This window comes from Cupressus sempervirens, chromosome 11, assembly GCF_028749045.1.
Source record: "Cupressus sempervirens isolate cs-2001-9-10 chromosome 11, ASM2874904v1, whole genome shotgun sequence".
Taxonomy (NCBI): domain Eukaryota; kingdom Viridiplantae; phylum Streptophyta; class Pinopsida; order Cupressales; family Cupressaceae; genus Cupressus; species Cupressus sempervirens.
Window position 1 is genome coordinate 696,233,977 of NC_143128.1, and position 20,374 is coordinate 696,254,350.

A 20,374-nucleotide genomic window follows, 5' to 3' on the forward strand; every position below is an offset into this window, starting at 1 on the left:
AACTATTATTCTACCCCTAACTGGTGATAATGAAGTTTTAGTCCTTCTTCTCCTAGGATTTGAAAGAGAAAGCTCTTGATATTGAAATTTACCTCTAGAAGACGCCCTTGTTTCAATCCTGGGCATGAATTACTACAAACTTGGTCTAGAACCAGACTTTTTTGATGTTCAGAGTCGCCAAGTACTTGAAGAATCAGCCTCTTAAAGGTTCGAAAACTGAAGCCAGCACTACTTCTTCAGCATTTATCTCTAGAATCCTTTCTTCTTGACACCAGTAGACTTGAAATCTTCTGGTATGAGTCCCACCGGGCGTGCCAAAAACTGTTGTCACTTAGGTCTGCACCCTTGTCCAAGGCTTAGGCGCGAGGACAACCTAGTGAAACATGGAAACAACCTCCAAGCTGTGGGACTTGAACTGCGAGGTTGAGTCTCCGGAGAAGGCCGACTTCCTCTTACTGTCAGGGCGCACCTATCTATTCTCAAAAGGGAAAGGGAGAAAGAGAGCATTAAAGCAAATCTACCTAGTCTAATCTAAGGCGGTGATGCACCAAAATAGAGTGTTCAGACTCATTTCTGCCCATATATGCACTACGGAACTAGGGTAACATTCAAGGTCATACATTCATTCAGACTTATATCGGCCAACAGCCACATACAGATCAGGAGACCAATTGAATAACACCAAAAATAGAAGATTTCACTTGTATATTATTCAATAGGCCAAAGATAGATACGGTATGCAGACCACTGATCTCAACAATACATCAATGAGAGGCAAAACACTACACACACATGTTGATGGCTGAAAGAGATGATACAGGATGTTTTATCTAGCTCAGGGACAAAGGAATTTTTTACTGCAAGTCTGCGAGCAGCAGCCGAGAAAATCAGGAAGAGTCGACCCTTACAAAATGTACAAAATCTGCCTTTATAGTTCAGGCGTAACTGAGATATTTTACTGCTGAAATGACCCTGCAACTACCTGCCATTGAGTCCCGTGGAAGACAATCATGGAAAAAATCTCAAGAAAATTTGATCTCTTTCGCCAATAATGTCCTGAGAAGATTGAAAACGGCGCCATAACTGCGCTCCGACTTGGTAGATGGATCAACGGATGGATGGAGTGTCATTCTGTGTTTTACATTTACTCTGGTAGGTCGAGATTGATCATGGAGATCAGTTCGCATGACAAAATCGATTATCTTCGCTTCCTGGTTCATGAATCCATCGAAGTCAAAAGGTCAACCGGGCTCCTTATGCGTCAACTAGGCCGCGCGGGCCAATTGCATTTCTTTATTTTGCCACCTGGAGGTCCTCCCACGGTTAACCACCCTTCATTGGACTAACCACCCCACCTTGAATACTATAATGACTGTGACGGTTACACTAACCGCCAACCGCCATCCTAGACTGCGCCGACAGGACACATGTCGACAAGGCGCTGTGTCATCAACATAACCCTCGCACATCTCCGCCATAGCGCGATGGCGTCTATCGTTGATCGGCCTCGATCCAACGATCATGGAGACTTGTCATTCTGCAACGTCTTTCCCTTGTAAATCACTGGGCCCGTGGCACATGTGGCACTTCCCTATTGGTCCGACGATCGCTTAATCCTTACTTCGCCAGCTGCATGAAACATGGTTCCACCAGGACACGTGGCGCACGGGCGCTATGTCACCGACGTTAACTCCCGGGTAAGTCTTGATAGTGAGATAATGCCAGTCGTAGATCCCTGCGGATCCGACGATCGTGAAGACTCGCCATTCGTGCTGGGACTACTGGGCCCGCTGTACACCGTGCGCTGACTCATACACATGGCACCTCCTTATTTGGTTCGACGAAACACTAGCTGGCAACCCAAGACCTGATCCGTAGAGCGACCACGTGTCAGCTAGGCGCCATGTCGCTAGGCGGAAATCGAGGTCAAATTCCCATAGTGCCATAGCGCCCACTGACGGTGTGCCCTAAGATTTACATGTGTCCCCATCCGATTTGCCACGTCGACTGCGCTTGCACAGTACCCGCTGGGACCCATCCGTTTGATCATTCCTTGCCACGGTGAACTTTCCGTTTGGGCGCTATGTCGCCATCGAAAAATGCGTGGGTTTTCCGTTGGCGCCATGGTGCCTCGTTGTATTTTTGAAACCTCCGGGCCGTGAAACTTGTTTGCCCGCCGCCATGAAGCCTCTGACCTGCCATACTCTGCAATCTGCGACTGGACCCATCCCACTCGGCGCCATATCTGTAACTGCACCACACTCTGGATGGCACCTGGTGATCCTTGGTGAGACTGGTCCTGTCGATCCACGTGGCGGATGGTCGCCATGTCGCTATGATAAAATCCGCACATCTCCGCCATAGCGGGATGGCGCCATCCATTGATGCGACCCAATCCGATGATCGTGGGGACTCGTCGTACCTCGTGCTTCCGCCCTCCATGTCGATACACCTGGCATCGCCTTGAGACACGGCCCCACCTGACATGCGTCACCAGGGCGCGATGTCGCTGTCATAACCCTCGCGCAACTCCTCCATAGCGCGATGGCGCTTATCGTTGATCTGAGCTGATCCGACGGTGGTGAACGTAAGCCCCGACTGTGTTAGCTGTGCCGACAGGAACTTTGACTTGGCACACGTGGTTCCTCCTGATTCGTCGCCGCAACACCTGATCATGTCGGTCGTTGAAACTCGCCGCCGTGACTATTTCCGCTGGGCGCTATGTCGCTATGGAGATTTTTCGACCGATTTGCGATAGCGACATAGCGCCAAGGGCGTCAAGAACCTTTTCCGACCTGCGGAACGCCGAACCCACCCCTGCAACGTGTTGTCAGGGCGTCATCGCGCTATAATAAATATCGCGCATTTCCCTTATAGCACGATGGCGCCAACCGTTGGCACCGCTTAGATCTGACGGCCAGAAACTTGCAGGTTGTAACATTAAAACACTTATTCGAGACTAACCGTTGCACGAGCCATACTTTCAAAATTTAAATTCTTGGCGGTAAAACCAGAGGTAACAGAGCTGAAACTTCTAAAGTGAAATAAAATTCATGGACTCTTACAATTTTCCTTAAAAAATCTAAGCGGATGCAGCTGCTAATGGTTTGACCCAAAATCTACTTGGAAATCCTTGTAGAATGAACACGAGCCACTTGACGGCAGTAGCGATGGGAGGTGACGACTCAAAATGGGCAGTTGTAGTAGATGACTTAGCATTAAGAAACCGACGCCTCAAGGGATTTAGCATTGTTTTCAGAGAAATTCTCGAGAAGCGCTCGACACTATTCGATTACCAAGGGAGAAGGCGGGTAGGAAACAACAGGAAAATGGGCGCGATTTGGAAAAATATGGGCATGATTTTCACAATTAGCAGTAGGGCACACTGCCCTTTCAGGCGAGGACTGCAAAATGCAGAGAAATGGATATATTTTTTCTTGGTTAGGGCGCGGGGATCGTCGCAAGTCTTGCCTGAGTGTTGTAACCAGATAGCGTTTGGCAGGTGCTATGGCTCGAGCCAAATTACTCGACTTTGACCTCCAGAAGCAGCTGCTACCTTGCATACAAGACGTCGTGCCTCTCCTCGCAATTTTGTATCTCAACATTTTAGCGGCAAACCAAGTTGGAAGGGAAAATAATACTTTCTAAGATTCAAAGAAGGAAAAGGTGCAGTAAAATTGTTCTTAAGTTAGTAAATTTAAGGCAAAAACAAAGGTGTACAGAGTAGTTATTCCCTGGACTGCCCTCATGGAACGATAGAGCGATGTTGGCTGACTAACTCAAACGAGACTCTACTGGCATCTCTGAAGAGGGGCGATTACGTGAATTGCATTCTTTTTAAAATAGATCTGCAATTTATTGGAGATATGCCATGTTTCACAATATCATTAGAAATGACGCTTTGAAATCTTTGCAGACGTTCAAAATAAGAATGAATGCGCTTTAAAATTTAATATATGATCTTGAACTTCTCATCCAACTTTGTTCTGATGTCAATGTTAGTGTTGTAAAAATTAAAAGAGCAGGAAAAATATAGAGAAGAACAACAATACAAGTCTTCAGATTTATGTGAAAAGACAGAAGATGGCCAAAAAGATTTTGTATTTTTTCAGAAAATTTCACAGTTGGAACAACATTCAAAAGTTCATGAAAAAATGATTTCTCTTAGTATAAAAAGTTCTAGTTGCAGAATCCTAACTGAAGACAACTTATTAAAAATAGTGATTATGAATCACACTGCTACATATTAAACCCTATGAAGACTATCTTTCACTGCTGGAATAACATCCTACCAAGGTACGCTATAATGACTCCACCTTCCAACATGTAGGTCTGGAAATGAATTGTAAAGAAAACACTGACAAACTAATATGTACAGGAAATTAGACAATAGTATGTGTTCAATGAAGCTGTTATATCATTCATCTAAGTATATGGTTATGCAGAAAGGCCTTGCTATAGAAGACACTAATTGAGAAAGAGTAGATCTTCTTGATTGTCAAAATTTTAAATTGCTCGAGCGCAAGCAATCCCATGAAGAGTGGACTAATATAACCCCTACCATAAATAAGATATCAATGACCTCGAAAATAGTCTTAGTTCTAGGGCTTTGCGATTTTCTCTACTAAACCAGCAAAGATTAGGCAGCCCAGACAATGATAGAATAAGGATGACAATTAGCAAAAGTAGCCACTTGGTGGATAACAATAAATAATAGCAACAATACATTAGAAAGCAATGATTGATATAAAGGAAACAACACTCTTAGTAAGCTATCTAACACAGATTCCTAATTCTAGTGATCAAATATGCTCAACAACAATTACGATTAGTTATGGGTCACACAAAAGTTTGGAAGAAACATCACTCTTGAAGAGAAGGTGGTGCAGGAGCACCTGACCAAACAAGCAAAGCGATGAAGCCATCAAGTCTTGATTAGGGAAAGGATAAGTCCAATGGACCACTTGAAGTCTTGAAGCCAGTTATGGCATATGATGTAATGAAACCAATGAATGTAAATGTAAAATCCTATTGGTCCTAATAAGGACCATACGATCCAAGATGATGTAATTGGGCATAAGAATGATCCCAGGGGTTGGTATAGGTCAATAGGAGTCAAAAGTAACCTTATTGTTCAGGAACATATAAAGTTGTGAATAACACACAATTAGGACCAAATTGGTCAATAGGTGCTAGTTGACAACATGGTCCAAATTGACAAATTAGGATGATGGATGGGCATAGAAAGGAGTTTCAGATGTTTTAAACCAGGATTAGGTGGATCAAGGCATTTACAAGCCTTTGGAGTCATTAAAAAGGATTAAATTGCGTTTGGAGGGAAAATCAAGATTTTTAATTATAAAACTAACTGCTAGTTGCCCAAACCATTAGTTTGAAGTTTTTTACAAGTTTTGGAAGTTAGAGTTGGTTCAAACCAGTTTGTTTGGACTTTACAAGTCACATTACATGCGAAGGAAGGCAGATGAAGTGATTGGAGAGGATTTCTTATCTGGTTGTATGGACTGTACTCATGAAGAAATAATAAAACTTAGATTTTTGGCAAGTTCTGAGCACATTTTGATTGTTTCTCTTACAAGCTCCATTGGAACCTTCTAGAAGATTTTTTGGACACATTTCCTAGTCCCTTCTATGGCATTTTGAATCCATTTATGAAATTTTTTAACAGACTGTAGGACTGATCTTTAACAGCATACGAGTTGTTGATAAATTTGTAAGTTTTTCAATGGAATAAGGCCATTCCAATTTTTGTATCATCCGTTTCTTGTGGAATGGGTCTTCAACATCTTCAATATGCTCCTGCTAACAACTTTGATGCAGTATTGGATGGTGATCACCAAAGTACTCAAGGAAGGCTTAAGAAGAGTATGTGAAGGGTGTGAGCAGGTATTGGATTGGAACATCTGCCCACATAAGGATAGTGTTTTACGTTTGAATATGTATAAGGACATTAAGGACATGCTGTAGGATCCTTTGTTTGGTCTTGGAAGTGAAGGTACATGCCATTTTGAGAAAGCCCTAGATATAGGGCTTAAACAAGGATGGTTTTCTGATTGATCCATCAAACAAGGATAGCTGTACAAAATACCTACAGAATTCTTAGTTTGGAGTCATAACTAGATTTTGTGCCAAGTTTCAGGTCTTTGTGACAAGTTTCAGGGGTACTTACTCACAAAATTGGCCTAATTAGGCCTAAAATTGGTGCAAACAGCATTGGATCTCCCCTAATATCGAAAGGAGGGATATGAATCCTTGAAGTATGTTATACAACTTCCAAAAGGGTGTCTGGAACTCTAATTTAATTGCTGAGTGTTTTGGGATGGAATTGAGAAAACTGAGAAAAACTAGTCTGGGTAGAGCTACTAGGACATAAAGGCTTAGTTTGGGCTGAATAAGAGGGTTAATGCCAAGTTGAGAAAGAACAAGTTTCTGGATCACTGAAATCTGTTGAATGGGACATGTTAAGGCCAATGTTACCCCAGTATTGGGGTACATTGGGATGGCGGGACTTTGGAATGAGTTTTCGAGACAAGGGGAAAATGGGCCTTATTTTCGGGATGGTGAGGGGATGGCCAGGGGATGGTGGCAAGGGAAGGACAGGGCAGGGAGGAGTGTTTTATAGTATACATATAGAACTTGAAATGCTTGTTATGAAATGATGTTTCAGTAGAACATACCAAATTAAAATACTTGAACATAGCTAGAATGCAACATGAACTAGAACCATTGAACATTCAACATAGTAACAAATTACATCCCAATAGTAGCATTCAAAAAACAAAAGTCAAATAGAAATCCAAGTCCTCATACTAACAGCAGCATGGTTGCAGAATGGCGAAGGTGGGGGTACCTGGGTACGTGAGTACCGGGTGCAGGACGTCTCGTGGATGGGTACATTGAGGTTTGGGAGGGGGGTGCGATTCCCCATGTAACACTGGTTAAGGCCCTAGAGGGTGTTGGAATACATTATTGAAATTGGTGGTTGAGTATGAGGGTTTGAGAGAAGCCCAATGAAAGGATATAGGCTTAAAACATGAAGAGTTTTGAACCAAGTGACATTGATCAGTGAGATCTGTGGGTCTACCAAGCTTTGCATCACAAGGTAGCCACCATAAAGGACAGAACCCTTCAGCAACAAGAGAAGGGTATTTATAATTTAAGGAGGAACTTTGATTGAAGAAAGGCACAAACCAACCAATGTCAGCACTCATCCAAAGAGAAGAAATCAGCATCAAAAGAGGAAAAGGGAATCAAGTGAAATCCATCTACTTTACTATAGCAGTCTGAGAACGTATAACCCGCAATAGTCTTATATTCTACAAGTATAGGGGGCAAGATTTAGGGCAATTCAAAAGGGAACATTACAAGAAATTAAACAGTTGATCAGTCATTTCATCTAAGTTGTTCATTAGTTTGTGAGTATGATAGCTTTTGCTTGGTATGAGTTTGGATGCTGCTAGGCAAAAGAGTTGTTAGAGAATGTGCTTCTGGATTCAACTGCGTGGATTTTGTTAGCATCAATGTTCAGATGGCAGACATTAGATTTTCATAGTCCATAGCCTTTGAGGATGCACTTCTGGATTCAATTGTGTGGATTTTGTTAGCATCAAGGTTTTGGATCATACTCAATGATCCATCATTAGGAAATGCAAACAAGGTAAAGAACTGACTCTTTATCACTGACAATATTTTTGAGGAGCCTTGTAGCCTAAAAATTTCTTTGAAGAAGACATCAACTACTTGTGGAGCTCTATAATCAGTGGTTATTGCCATTAAATGTGCATATTGGTAAGGTGTTCTTGTTTATGAACATGCTTGTGCTCCAAATTTTCCTTACAATGGAAACAATTTTTCTTTTTGTAGTTCTCTGTCGTCATTTCTTGGTAGAAATGCTTTTCAAACCAATTTTTCTATAGGGAAGTTGCGAGGCTAGACTTTTGGTTTTGGGTTAGTCTTCATATGATGTAATTTCTAATCTTGTTGCCTTTTGAATCAAAAATCTAGTGTACTAGGATTGAGGGCACCTACCAAACCAGAATTTTCATACATTTTGATAAACTTAATATAACTTCTTATCTTAAAACTGCATTTGTATTGTCTTTGGGACACAATTTAATGTGATCACTGCATAGACAAGTATGCGAGCGAATGTGCCAAGAATCAGTATCTATCAGATTGATTATTATGATTTGGACAAGATTTAATTAAGTGCCACGTTTCATCTAAGGCTAGGGATTTGTGAATATAGATTGCGGCACTAAAAGCCTGAGCAAATAAAGGAATGAAAGCCAACCTGGGTTAAAACAATGTTTAGGACCAATTAGAGGGGAGAAATATGACATGCTACCAGCATGATACATGCACTGTCCCTAAAAGAGAATAAAATAATTAAAATTTATACTTCTGGCTGCTAGTTATGCATCTATGAGAAGAAAATGGCCTTATTCATAAAACTTCACCTTTTCTCTATTCTCTAAGCTGATCACTACATTTAGAGTTTATTCCATAATAGGAGCACTTGTAAAACTTAACAATTCACTAAACAGGGTGGTTTCCAACAGCCACATGAGATGAAGAGGCAGGGGAGGAAAGAGGGTGCAATTATCTTGGAGGAGACACCACATTTTGTGAAAAGGTAATGGGGGTGTCTATTCATCCCCCTTGACAGATATTTAAGGAAGAATTTCATTTGGAGGAAAGCATTGAATAGGATCAGGAATCCACATACATGCATGTGTGTGTGTGCCCGCTCGTGTAAGTAAATATATACGTCAGTGAGATACAACCTACATGCATATTAAACAGGGTTCAATTATCTTGGAGGAGACAACCTGTTTGGTGAAAACAGGTAATGGGAGTATCTATTCATCCCCCTTGACAGATATTTAAGGAAGATTTTCATTTGGAGAAAATCATTGAATAGGATCAGGAATCCAGATAGATACACATATATATTTATGTATGTATATAAGTAAGTATATATAGTAGTGAGACATAACCTACATACATTGTTCTGAACTATTTGGCATGCCATGTGTGGAATCTAACAAGACTAGATGATTTGCTTGAATTACTTTAATCACAAATAATTTTGCATTGATTTAAGAAAGAAAATCTATTAGAAACAGAAAAGTGAAACACAAGGAATGTGGGGATATGAACTCCTACTCATAAGGTGGATGCCTATCAAGTTAGTTCCTTGTGGGCACTGATTGAGTTTGTTACTTGTTGGCCAAGGCGTCACATTGAGTTCAATTACTTGTTCAAAGTTCATGGGTTTAATTGGGGTGGATTGTCTCCTAGCGTTCTATGGTGCTTCTTCCCTCAAGTTTCTATTAGGGTTGCAACTCTAATATGTGTGTCTATAGGTGGGAATCTTCATTGCTATATTCAATGCCAAATAATTAACTTACTTGATGCAATTACTAATATGTAATTTAATAAGAAAATACTCTTGCCGATAAATTTAGTCGTTGCTATTGTCATTTAGGCCCTAGGGCAATATTTTAGGTATATAACAAAAGGGGACATTACATTAAACCTTTAGTCAGATGTTTCCTTGAATGAACACAAGATTGAATTAAATGCTTTTGTCAGACACTTCAGCTACTTGGTGTTTGATCTCTGAATTTATCTGTTATAGATTAAGTTTTGGGATTTGAGATCTTGAACATATCAGAGAAAGATGACAAAGAATCTGAGGTTTAAAATATTCTCTGCTAGCTCAGATGGATCAAAATATTCCCTGAGGGATATGTCATTACATGGAGAAAAATTGCCTCTATTACAAGTTCTACTTTTGGATTAACTGTCAAATGGGAAATCATACATATTATCGTCATCCAGAACTGAAAAGGGTGACTAATGCTGTAGTAGGAACCTCAGCAGAAGTTCCATCATTGGGTCCAGTGCAGACTGAACCTCCTCCTTCTCTTGGAGTAGAAGAGCTAAAGTCAGTAAGGAGTTGTCTCAAAGTTCTCTCAAGGTGGGGTAATATATCCAAAGACAAAACATTTCATTACAGTTCATTGTAGCAAGGGTTTTTCTTAAAATTTGTAGTTCGCATGGGTTTTGTATGTCAAGTGTTTTCAAACAGTATAAGTGTTTATTGCAATTTTCCAGTCCTAGATGCTATGCAGAATGTTATAAGGTTGGATGTCTATACCATTGGGCAGCATTTTTTTATCATAGTTAATGTGAAACTTCTGTGGTGCAGAGAGAAGATAAATGTTTTGGATGAAGCTATAGACAAACTAGATAGATATCATAAACTAATGTTGCCAAGGAAGAGGTCTCAAATAGAAATACCAGCACCTGTTCCACATAAACAAGTTTGCATCACCATGATGAATATTAGGGTTTGTATCAGAAATGCCTGTCCAGAAATATAGTATATTATCCTTGCATTTCTCTGTTTCATTACATTTTCTATTTTTGTAACATTTTCCTCATTCAAAATTTTTGCTAGTTTTCCTTTATCTGTTGATTGTAGAAGGTCAAGAATTTGGTAAGAAGGTTGAGAAAATTCAGTAAACGTAGAATTGGTGTTTTCAAATTTTTAAATTTTCTCTTTTGTACCTTCATCCATGCTGTAGGAATTTTTGACAAGCACTTTTGCTTGCCAGTTATAAAAAAGAGAGAGATAAGTGTTTAGATAATATCTTGGGTTTATAATTTTCTGTAGTTGAATACCACATTCTCTCAAGGAACTTGTTATAGTTTAGGATTGTTCTTAATTGTATTTTGAACAGGTCCATGTGCTGCCTAGTATAGATAGTAGAACTCTAGTAAAGAAAATAGGCATTATCTGATCTATTGCTTGATGCTTTATGAATGGTCTCAGGTGCCAGGCTATCCCAACAATATTTCTAGAGCATCTATAATGATAGATAGGGAAAGAGATATATTGAGCTCGAGAAAGGTTAGTACTCATTCAAAAGTCAAGGATAAGACCTTGGCAGCTAGAAGTGAAAGCTGGGAAACGACAAAATTGATCAGAAGATATTCTGGAATGAAGTTAGATGTTTCTGTCAAGTCAGAACCAAATAGAATGCTGGATGGAGATAAAGATTATAAACAGGGTAAACAGCAAAGGCCCAGCTCTGAGACCCACTCGAGGTCAAGTGAAAGCCATGGCTTCAGGTAGGACTTTTCATTAACATTATTTAATCTCAATTATTCAGGATGGTTGTTTACTTGTTCTAAAATGTTTACATTCAATGTTGATGGGTCAACATAATGTAGTGTCACAAATATTGATGTGGTCAGAGATTTTGAGTATTGCATTTTCGGCAAAGATAATAAATGAAGATTTTCATTAGGATCTAATGATGTTGTGCAGTAGTTTAAGGCTATTAGTTGAACTGCCTCTGAAGTACAAATGTTGTTCTAGTAATTTAGTTTTTCTCAGCTAGTACGTTCAGAGGCTCCCAGCTAATCCTCTCTACTGGTTGTCACCACTCTTAATACTTTTCTGAACATTACAGAAGAAACTGATTATGTTTATTTTGAATTCTTTGTATTGCAAAAATTGGGTCATGCATTGAGGATAATGTACATCCTTATCATGGATGCTTGCTGTCTCTGGTTGCATTACCAGAGTTTATCAATTCTTTTTATACAAAATCTAAAAGGCTTTATAAAAGCATTGTATTATGTAAACTAACAAACAGCAAAGAAAAGAACTCCAGAAAATATTTATTCATTGATAATGCAGATAATTATCTTGTGGGATAAAAAGTATATATATGCAATTACTAGCAAATAGAAGAAGATTGAAAAATTTAGTCGAATGACATGGAGATATTAGGGAAATTATACACCTGGACCATACTCTTGGGTAATTCAAATGTTGAAGGTAAATCTTGATGAAGTGAAAATCAGATTTTTATAAGTGAAAAAAGTCACTTGTACATCAACCCATGACTAATGTTGTTGCTTAAATTATAACATTGTTTAGTTAACATTTTCAATTTTAACTATTGACACTTTTTGTTCATGTCATTGATAGATGGAAACCAACGGATGATGTTTTATAAACTAAAGGAGGGGTAAAAATTTATTCAAACATAAGAGGGGAAAAAGGAGCAGAGTGCTCAGCAAAGATTTACTGTATTGTACCTAATTTTGTCACAGAGTGAAAACCATTGGTTTAATATTGATTAGAATCCTATTATTAGATTTGGATATTATCCAATTTGTTTGGTTTCTATAAGACTTTTATCAAAAGCATAGGAACCTTTGCTTTGTGAAGGAGTTTCTACCACTCCTATTCTTCAGATTGTATAACTGTTATGCATATATATTGATTCAGAGATGATATGTATTAAACTAAGTTCAAAAAGAGGTTCCATTTCAAATGATTAGTGGAAAGTTAAATACAAATGTTTTGCTTAACACTAAATTTCATTGAAATGGTCAAAAGATTTAGGACTTTTCAGTCTCTGTTAATAACTCAACAAAAAGAAGAATACTTTGTATCATCATGAAAATATCAATGGTGACATTTAATTTTAATTATCTTAGGCTCATAAGTTATTGAATCTGCCAATTTTGAAGATGGATCTAGAATCTAGATTCTGTTATCGTACATTATCTGATCTTGGTCAAGTGTGGAAATAAGGCTATACACTTCACTAGCTCTCCTGTCAATGCTCAGAATTCTTCCTCAATTTTGAGCTTGTCTTGCTAATGTCTTAACATTCAATATCTGTATGTTGTTGTATTCAGGTCCAATATCTGCAACAAAAATCATGCAGCAAACCCTGCAAAAGGAAAGGGTGGTTGTTCTTTTGTGAAATTATCTCCAAATGTTCCACACACCTCTCCAATATTTGATAACCGTGAACGGACTTCAAATCCAAATAGAGTTCAGAGCACTGGTGGCTTAAATAGTTGCAAGCAATCATTGTCATCAGGATTCTCATCAACACCTGCTATCCACTGGTCTGAACAAAAGCCACGAAAACGTCAACGTATAAAAAGAACAAATTTGATGCCTCTAATTTTGAATCATGACAATTTAGCAAATTTGTTGGAGAGGTCTTTAATACCTAATTCAACTGAAAGCAGTGACCAAAGTAATCTAAGATGCTCTTCCAACAATAATGCTTTCCAGCACAGCAGATTAAAGACTGGAAATATCTTTTCTTTAGCTGCTTTTTCTGAGAGCGAGGAATCAGGATCTGGTGACAAGTGCAAGAACAAGAGGAAGAAACAAGGAGATGCAATTGAGAAAAATGCACCTGTTTGTCAAAAGGTTGGATTATTTCTTTTGCCTTTAGTTAAGGAAAAAAATGTCATTGAACCAGAGAGTGGAGATGGTGTCCAGAGACGAGGAAGGAGTGGGAAGGATAGCACTTCTCTTAGAATGAATGGTCCTATAAGTGGAAACCTTGAAAATCCTGCACCTAGAAAGAAACTAAGAAGCACAAGGCTAGTTACTGATAAAGTAGCAAGGTTAGTAATTTTATTATTTAAAACATTTTAATTTTTGCATGATTAAATACTTAGAATAATTTTAAAGAATTGGCCATTATATTTGCATGAATGATAGCAGCTTCTCGGTTTGTTCAGTAGGACAAGTCAATCTCCAACCAGAAATTCTTCAGTGAATCGAAAGGGAGTTATCCAACCAAGGTGTCCAATTAAGAATGGATTATCAAAACTTACAGGCATGCTGCAGTTATTATTTGATAATTGAGTGTTTTCTTTCTATGTAAATTGAGAAACATTGTTCTCTACTGTCATATTATGTTAATGCTGGCTGGTGATCTTTGTAGGGGATTTGGATGATAGGGAAGAACTCCTGGCAACTGTTAATGCTTCTAATAATGCAAGTGGTATGAATTTGAGTCTTACTGGATTAAGGATAAGAAAATTGGAAATAATTTTGAATATGAATACATTCTCAGGCCTGAAGCTGAAACCGCTGATTGCTATAATTCATCATTTTGCTAAATTCACATTCTCTTCGAGAAAAATAAAAGTTGCACGTGATGCTTCTGTTTAGATTCCTAATTTTTTTCTATGAAGTTAGCCTGATTGAAACATTTGAAGAAGTTTGACCTAATATCTGTAAGTTTTTCTTTGAGGTGAATAGTCTTATATGTTTACCAAGGTTCCTGAAAATGATCTCAGTTGCATAGAATAATTCTTTTTACTATCTGGTAGCTTGACGTAGAAGTATTTGTGTCAGATGTTGCATGCTCAGGATCCTTTTGTAAGCAAATGGAACCATTTTTTGCATCTGCTACTCAAGACAACCAAGAATTTCTCAAGCAACTGGTAACAGCTTTATCATGCATGACTGCTGCCAATAAATATATTTAAGGATTCCACTCTTGAAACTTATGTAATTTTATCATTTTCTTCAATTGGATCTTTGTTTGATCTTTTGTTGTTGACATTTTTGTTGGTATATGCAGGTCAGAGAGGTAGAGGATGAAGATGCAATTCTTATGTGTCCTACTGCTGGTAATCAAACTGGAGAGGTGATTCATTTCTTTCATTCATTGAATATCTCAGTTTTATTATACATGAGATTCAGAGTAAAGCAGACATTTTAGTCTCCAAAATGAAACAAAGCAGCTTATAAAGCAAAGAGGTTTTCTAGTATATACAGTATATTCCTTAAATTTGAAAACAAAAGAAATCATGCTTATTCAGACTTTAGCTTTTTAGATCAACCAATTACTCATTAGCAATGATTTCCCCAAATATATTCAGATTATATACTTTACCAGCTCAACTACTATACAATGTTTGGATAACAAGAAACAACATATGCTAGTATTATTTAGACCGTTCGTCCATTATACAATTCAAATACCATATGCTTGTCTTACTCAGGATGTCTGCCCATAATACAATTTGAATAACTTTCTACAGCCCAGAATAGGGACTCGGTCAATCGAGGATTTAGAAAGAGATATATTTCATACGTCCAATAAATAGGCAATTAGTTTTCCAGACTTTATCTCAGGCTACAATAGCAGCATGTAAACCAATTGCATGTAACTTGTAAGAACTCTTGAACTGTATTCAAATCTTACAGGCACCTGTAGCTTTATTCCCAAGGCTTCTCTTTGAGTAGTTTGGCCTCAGAATGCTGATTAGGAGTGCCTGGGAGTGATACTTATCTTCTGGTATCAATGCCTTTCTTCTACACAAGGTCTGAAATCTGGGATATGCATTGCCATGCTCAATATAGCACTTCACCTGATGTGGCTAGTTGATTTCTGGCTTCCACGGAAAGGTTGTGACCCAATCCTTAGAGGATGCCCTCAAACTTCTTGCAGGTGTTCTGATTCATAATGCTTTTGTAGACTCCAGTGCTGCTCCTGGGCAGAGAGGCAAACCAGTTAGGAACTAGCTTAACTCGTGTAAATATGAATGGCTGTGAAATGACAAATAAATGATGCTTAATTAATGGCACTGGCACGAACCATGTCCTACAAAGTTCAGTAGTTTCATATACTTAAATTTTAATTAATAGTTAAGGTGGACTCCTTGGCAAATTAGTTTATCACACAAAATGGCTCATTTTCTGTAGAATATACTACATATTGTTTACTAAGCATCCAGGGCTCATGCTGAATGTTTTTAATAGATGTAGAGATTTTGACAGTTTGGAATTGCCTTTGATATTTTAGCATTGATTTATTGTGAGGATATTTTTTTATGTAAATTTCATATTTGCTGTCTTTAAATAAATAATTCCTCTTTTGCCAGGCTGATATTATCTATAGTATGCTGCCAGCAAATGGAAGTCCAATTGTTTTGAGTAATCAAAAAAGATATATGGATGTGTCTGTGGATAATGAGTCCTTGAAGCCTTCTAGCAATTTGAATGCTAAAGAGGACATCAAGACACCTGGAAAACCTAGTTGTCTTTATGACAGGATGGTTCCACTTTATCAAAGACTGCTTTCAGCTTTAATTGTTGAGGAAAACTCTAACGAAACAAATAGAAAATTGGATGCTGGACCAGAAGATGACTGTCTTCATTGCACAAATGACTATTCTCCTTGTGGTGATTGTACTCATATTGAAATTGATACTGAAAATGCATATGGCATTCAATCACAAGAGTTGGACCTAGATCAACGAATATTACTGGAACTCCAAACTATTGGACTATTTCAAGAATTGATGGTATATTTTCTAGCTAATTTTTCTCTATCATTGTGTCTTGAAGATTTTTTGTTTCCTTCACAATTTTCTTGTAATGTGCTTCCATTTCCCCTTTCAGCCAGATCTAGAAAATAGGGGAGATGAGGAAATGAAAACAGAGACTTGTAAGCTTAAGGATGAGCTCGAGCAACAGGTGATTTTAATCAAAATTGCTTCCAGTAAATCAATTTTCTCATTTCTTGCTTTCCTAAAAGTTGTAATGTTTCATCAAATTATAAATGCTGATGGAAAAGTGCATATAGTTAAGTATCCACTAGAAATCCTAGAATCCTCTTGAGAAAGGACACTTTCAGCTTTCAATTTTTAATGTGAATGATTTCGTTCTCCAGGGTATTTTTTTTTTTTCCATGTGAAGATCACCCCAATCTGCATGGTTCTCAGGTAGCATTAAACTCGTTTCTTGCAGTGTCAGCAGGAAAATGTCAGGATTTGTATCAAGTGAACACGGAAACATTTATAATCTGTTTATTTTCAAATCATGAAAATTCATTAGATTCATTATGGATTCTGCAGAACTTGTGAAATGTTGTTTGGGTTTGCCCAAATTAATCTGGACAGAAACCAAAAGATTCTCTCACCTCCTAAGAAATTCCACTGCGAGAAACTATAAAACTGCTTTAGAGTTCAACCTTTAGTAGCACATAAAATATTTAGAGAAAGGTATCATATAGAAATGAATATCATTCTTTATTTTTATCTGAGGGAATTATTTCTTTTACAGGGATTGCAAGGCACCAACTCACGTGGTTGTAAAATTGCACAAAACAAAGTAAAAAAGCAAGCTACTCAGAGTTTTGTTGAAGGGACACTAGCTGAGTGTAGAATGTTTGAAGAAACTGGCAGGAGGTGCCTTTCAGAGGCATCTTTAAAAGAAGGAATGTTCTCAATATCCTTGAAGGAAAAGGATACAAAGTTACTTGGTGATGCTATCAAGGGTGACACTGCAAATTCACTTTCTGATAGTGCACATGCTCTCTCAGATATCAAAACATCAGGTTTTGTACATACATGTGCTGAGTTTAGTCACTTCTTTCTGTTTTGTGGGGGATATTCTCTTTTAGTGCTTGTTATCTTAGTACTAATGGCATAAAGTCCTTTGTTAATAGATAATTGATTTAAAGTTACTTTACACTAAAAGCTTTCAGAGTCTTGTTAACCTGGCCTCAGGAACTGTATTATTCGAATGGCCACAGGTAGCGGGTTGAGTCTGAAATTAGTCAATTTGTATAGCAATTAAATTCATTCATTCCTTGTTGTGTTTGCAGCTGATCCTATAGTCCCTCCAGGACAAGCTTCTCATATTGTTGTACAACATATGCAGAAGCTAGAGAATGGAGATTGGGAATTATGTAACACAAGGCAAGGTACAGCTTCTTTTTCAATGCGGACTGTTCTGAAAGGTGAGACATGGTCAACACCTGGGAAAAATATAGAACGTCTACTCGAAGAAGTTAACAAAAGTGGCACTTTAAGGGGTACAGCAGCTGTTGGGACTACTCTACCTAGGGGGGCTAAAAGAAAACGCAGTAAAAGAGACAGAGAGGGCAAGGTGCAGGCCAAAGAGATCATAATCAGATCTGGCTGTACTAGGAATTGTCAACCAGATCTGGCCAATGCAAAGGGTGAGATGAGAAACAAGCTCAAACCAAGGCACAAAACTGCTTGGTTGTCTGCTGCAGAAAATGACCTTCTTGGCAGGCCATCTAAAGAACAAACACCATCATTGGCATCAAGTTATTGGGAAAAAATTAGTGATAAAGTGGTGAAAGTGAATGTTGAAATGCCTGTGTTACAGAATTCCATTTCTGATGATGATACATCCGGTGATAATATCCCCATAGATTTGTCACATTTGCAACTTCCTAGTGCAGAAGACATTGCAAATTGGTTGAACTATGAGGATATTAGCTTGCCAAATGCTGACACTGATTACATGGGTCTTGCTGTACCAAATGATGATGTAGATGGCCTGAACATGTTTTGAGAACAAAATGAAGCTGTGGAGCTACTGTTGTGTATTCTTGAAAACTTGAAACTTTTTAAAGTGGTTCTCAGAAGTTGACCACTGATGCAAGTTATCTTTGTTTCGGATGCTTGTATCATATTCAAGTAGTTAAATTCTTTTAAAGATCTCTTGTACAAGTTAGCTTTGCAACTAGGAGCGAAATTGGTTTTTGTCATCACAGGAATTGGTCGCATTGTAACAAAGTAGCAAATTGTTAATGCATTAGCTTTAGTTTGATCTGTACAAGTGAACTCTTCATAATACCTAAGGTTATGACAAGCTTTCCATCGTGGACTTTGCTTTTAAACAGTGTTACCCCGGCGCGGGGGTGCAACGGTGCGGGGGGACGGCGGGATGAGTTTCGGGTGCGGGAAAAAAATAGACTCAATTTGGGGACGGCGGGGGTGCGGCGGCGGGGGAGCGGAGGGAGGGTTCGGGGGGGGGGGGAGGAGAGGGAGTGGGGGGAGGGGGTTGCATAGTATATATATGATTGAAAATGCTAATTATGAAATGATACTTCAATATATTATATAACAATGTAACATTAACATACCAAATATAGTTGACTACAATGAATAGAGAATTAAAATGTGATTCACAAACCATAAGTTCAAACTTGATTCTTGAAACTTGAAATTTGAAATTTCATAACCATTACTATTACTAATGACCATTTGACAAATTAACTTAGTTCAAGATGCAAGATTCAAAATTCATTGTTCAAATATGATTTTATGAATATCATATATCATAAAGATGCTCATGATGACAATGAGCCGAATAGCATGAAACAGTGAAATAATAATAATGTATCATAGCCATATCAAAGTGAATATAATCAACAAAATGACAAAATGCCAATAATGAGAATGGAATCATGATATCATCTCAAGTGCTCTCTAATCATCCCCTATGTCGAAGTCCTCATCATTGGAACTACTAGACTCCTCGTGGGTAAGATCCTGATCTTCTAAAGGAACACCAACTAGCCCTATAGTGGCTTCTGCATCGGCATCCTCATCAATCTGAGCTAGATCCTCTGGCTCCACATCCCATCGTGCTGCAAGGCTCTCCTTGTACTCGTGTGTCTTGTGATCTTTGAGCCGCAAGTGACCATGTACAACAACCAGCTTCTCCGCTCTCTTAGAGGTAAGTCTGTTCCTCTTAAGAGAGTGAATGAAGCTATAGGTGGACCAATTCCTCTCTACAGCTGAGGAGCTAGACACCTGAGATAATAAAGTTGAAAGTTACAACTTACAAGTTACAAACAAATGTTCATACAATTTGTAACAAATGATAAATGGTAAATCGATGATTAATAATTATTGAATCAATGAATCATAAATTAAAATCAACAAGGTAAAACTCTTCAAGTTAAGATTATAAAGGGCTGGAATTAGTTATTAGTATTACAAACCTGAGAAAGCAGTCGAATGGCTAGTGAGGTGATCTTTAACTTTTGTGACCCATGACATTTTCACCACAAAATGGGATTCTTTTGTGCCATGGTTTTGAGATCCACCTTTGCAATATCCGAGTATCCTACAAGTTACAAGTTTTAAAGTTTACAACATAATATTAAAATTATAAATAACTTAAATAAAGTTATAACTTATAAGTTACAATTAATTATTAAAAGAACTTATAATTATAAAGAGTTTAGAGCACTGAATCAAGATTTAAAGATTACCTGAAAGACTAATAAATTCGGACCACTCGGTGCGAATCTCACTAGCAGTTGGCAATGCATCGAAAGAACCCATTCTTCACCTCATCATCCCGAAGTGGTGTGACTCTACCAAGCCTAAGTATGTACCACTTCGGGTTCAATGCATAGGCAGCCATGTGCAAAGGAGTGTTCAACTTCTTCCACCCGCAGTGAATGGTAGGCTCAATGTGCTCCATATAGAATGCTAGAGTGGGGTCTCTCTCATGCACAACAGCCCTCATCTGCCCAAGCATGGAATCAATGCACTCATAAACCTCTCCAAGGCTAGGTGAATCTGCATCTCCATATTTGATCACCTGAAACACTGGAGTAATGATGGAGACTATGTATTTTGCATCACTCCAAAACTGATCACTCGTCACTGTCTGCTTTACCCTCTTCCCCTACTCTGTTCTGGACTCTGGCCATCGATTCCATTCTTGTGTCAT

General features: G+C 38.3%; 1 protein-coding gene across 2 annotated transcripts; it reads left to right on the forward strand.

Annotated features, from left to right (window-relative positions):
• The first annotated feature begins 3,140 nt into the window (after positions 1 to 3,140).
• Positions 3,141 to 18,463, forward strand: LOC149531602 (uncharacterized). Of its 2 annotated transcripts, none has more exons than XM_089810574.1 (11): positions 3,141 to 4,296; positions 10,862 to 11,160; positions 12,748 to 13,476; positions 13,594 to 13,691; positions 13,800 to 13,859; positions 14,216 to 14,304; positions 14,445 to 14,510; positions 15,751 to 16,173; positions 16,271 to 16,345; positions 16,934 to 17,207; positions 17,478 to 18,463. In XM_089810574.1, the coding sequence occupies exons 2-11, from the start codon at positions 10,901 to 10,903 to the stop codon at positions 18,194 to 18,196; spliced, it is 2,793 nt and encodes a 930-aa protein (XP_089666700.1). In that variant the 5' UTR covers positions 3,141 to 4,296; positions 10,862 to 10,900; the 3' UTR covers positions 18,197 to 18,463. The 2 variants fall into 2 exon arrangements, with proteins under 2 accessions (XP_089666700.1, XP_089666701.1); XM_089810575.1 differs by having other exon boundaries at positions 3,141 to 3,666.
• The last annotated feature ends 1,911 nt before the right edge of the window (positions 18,464 to 20,374 follow it).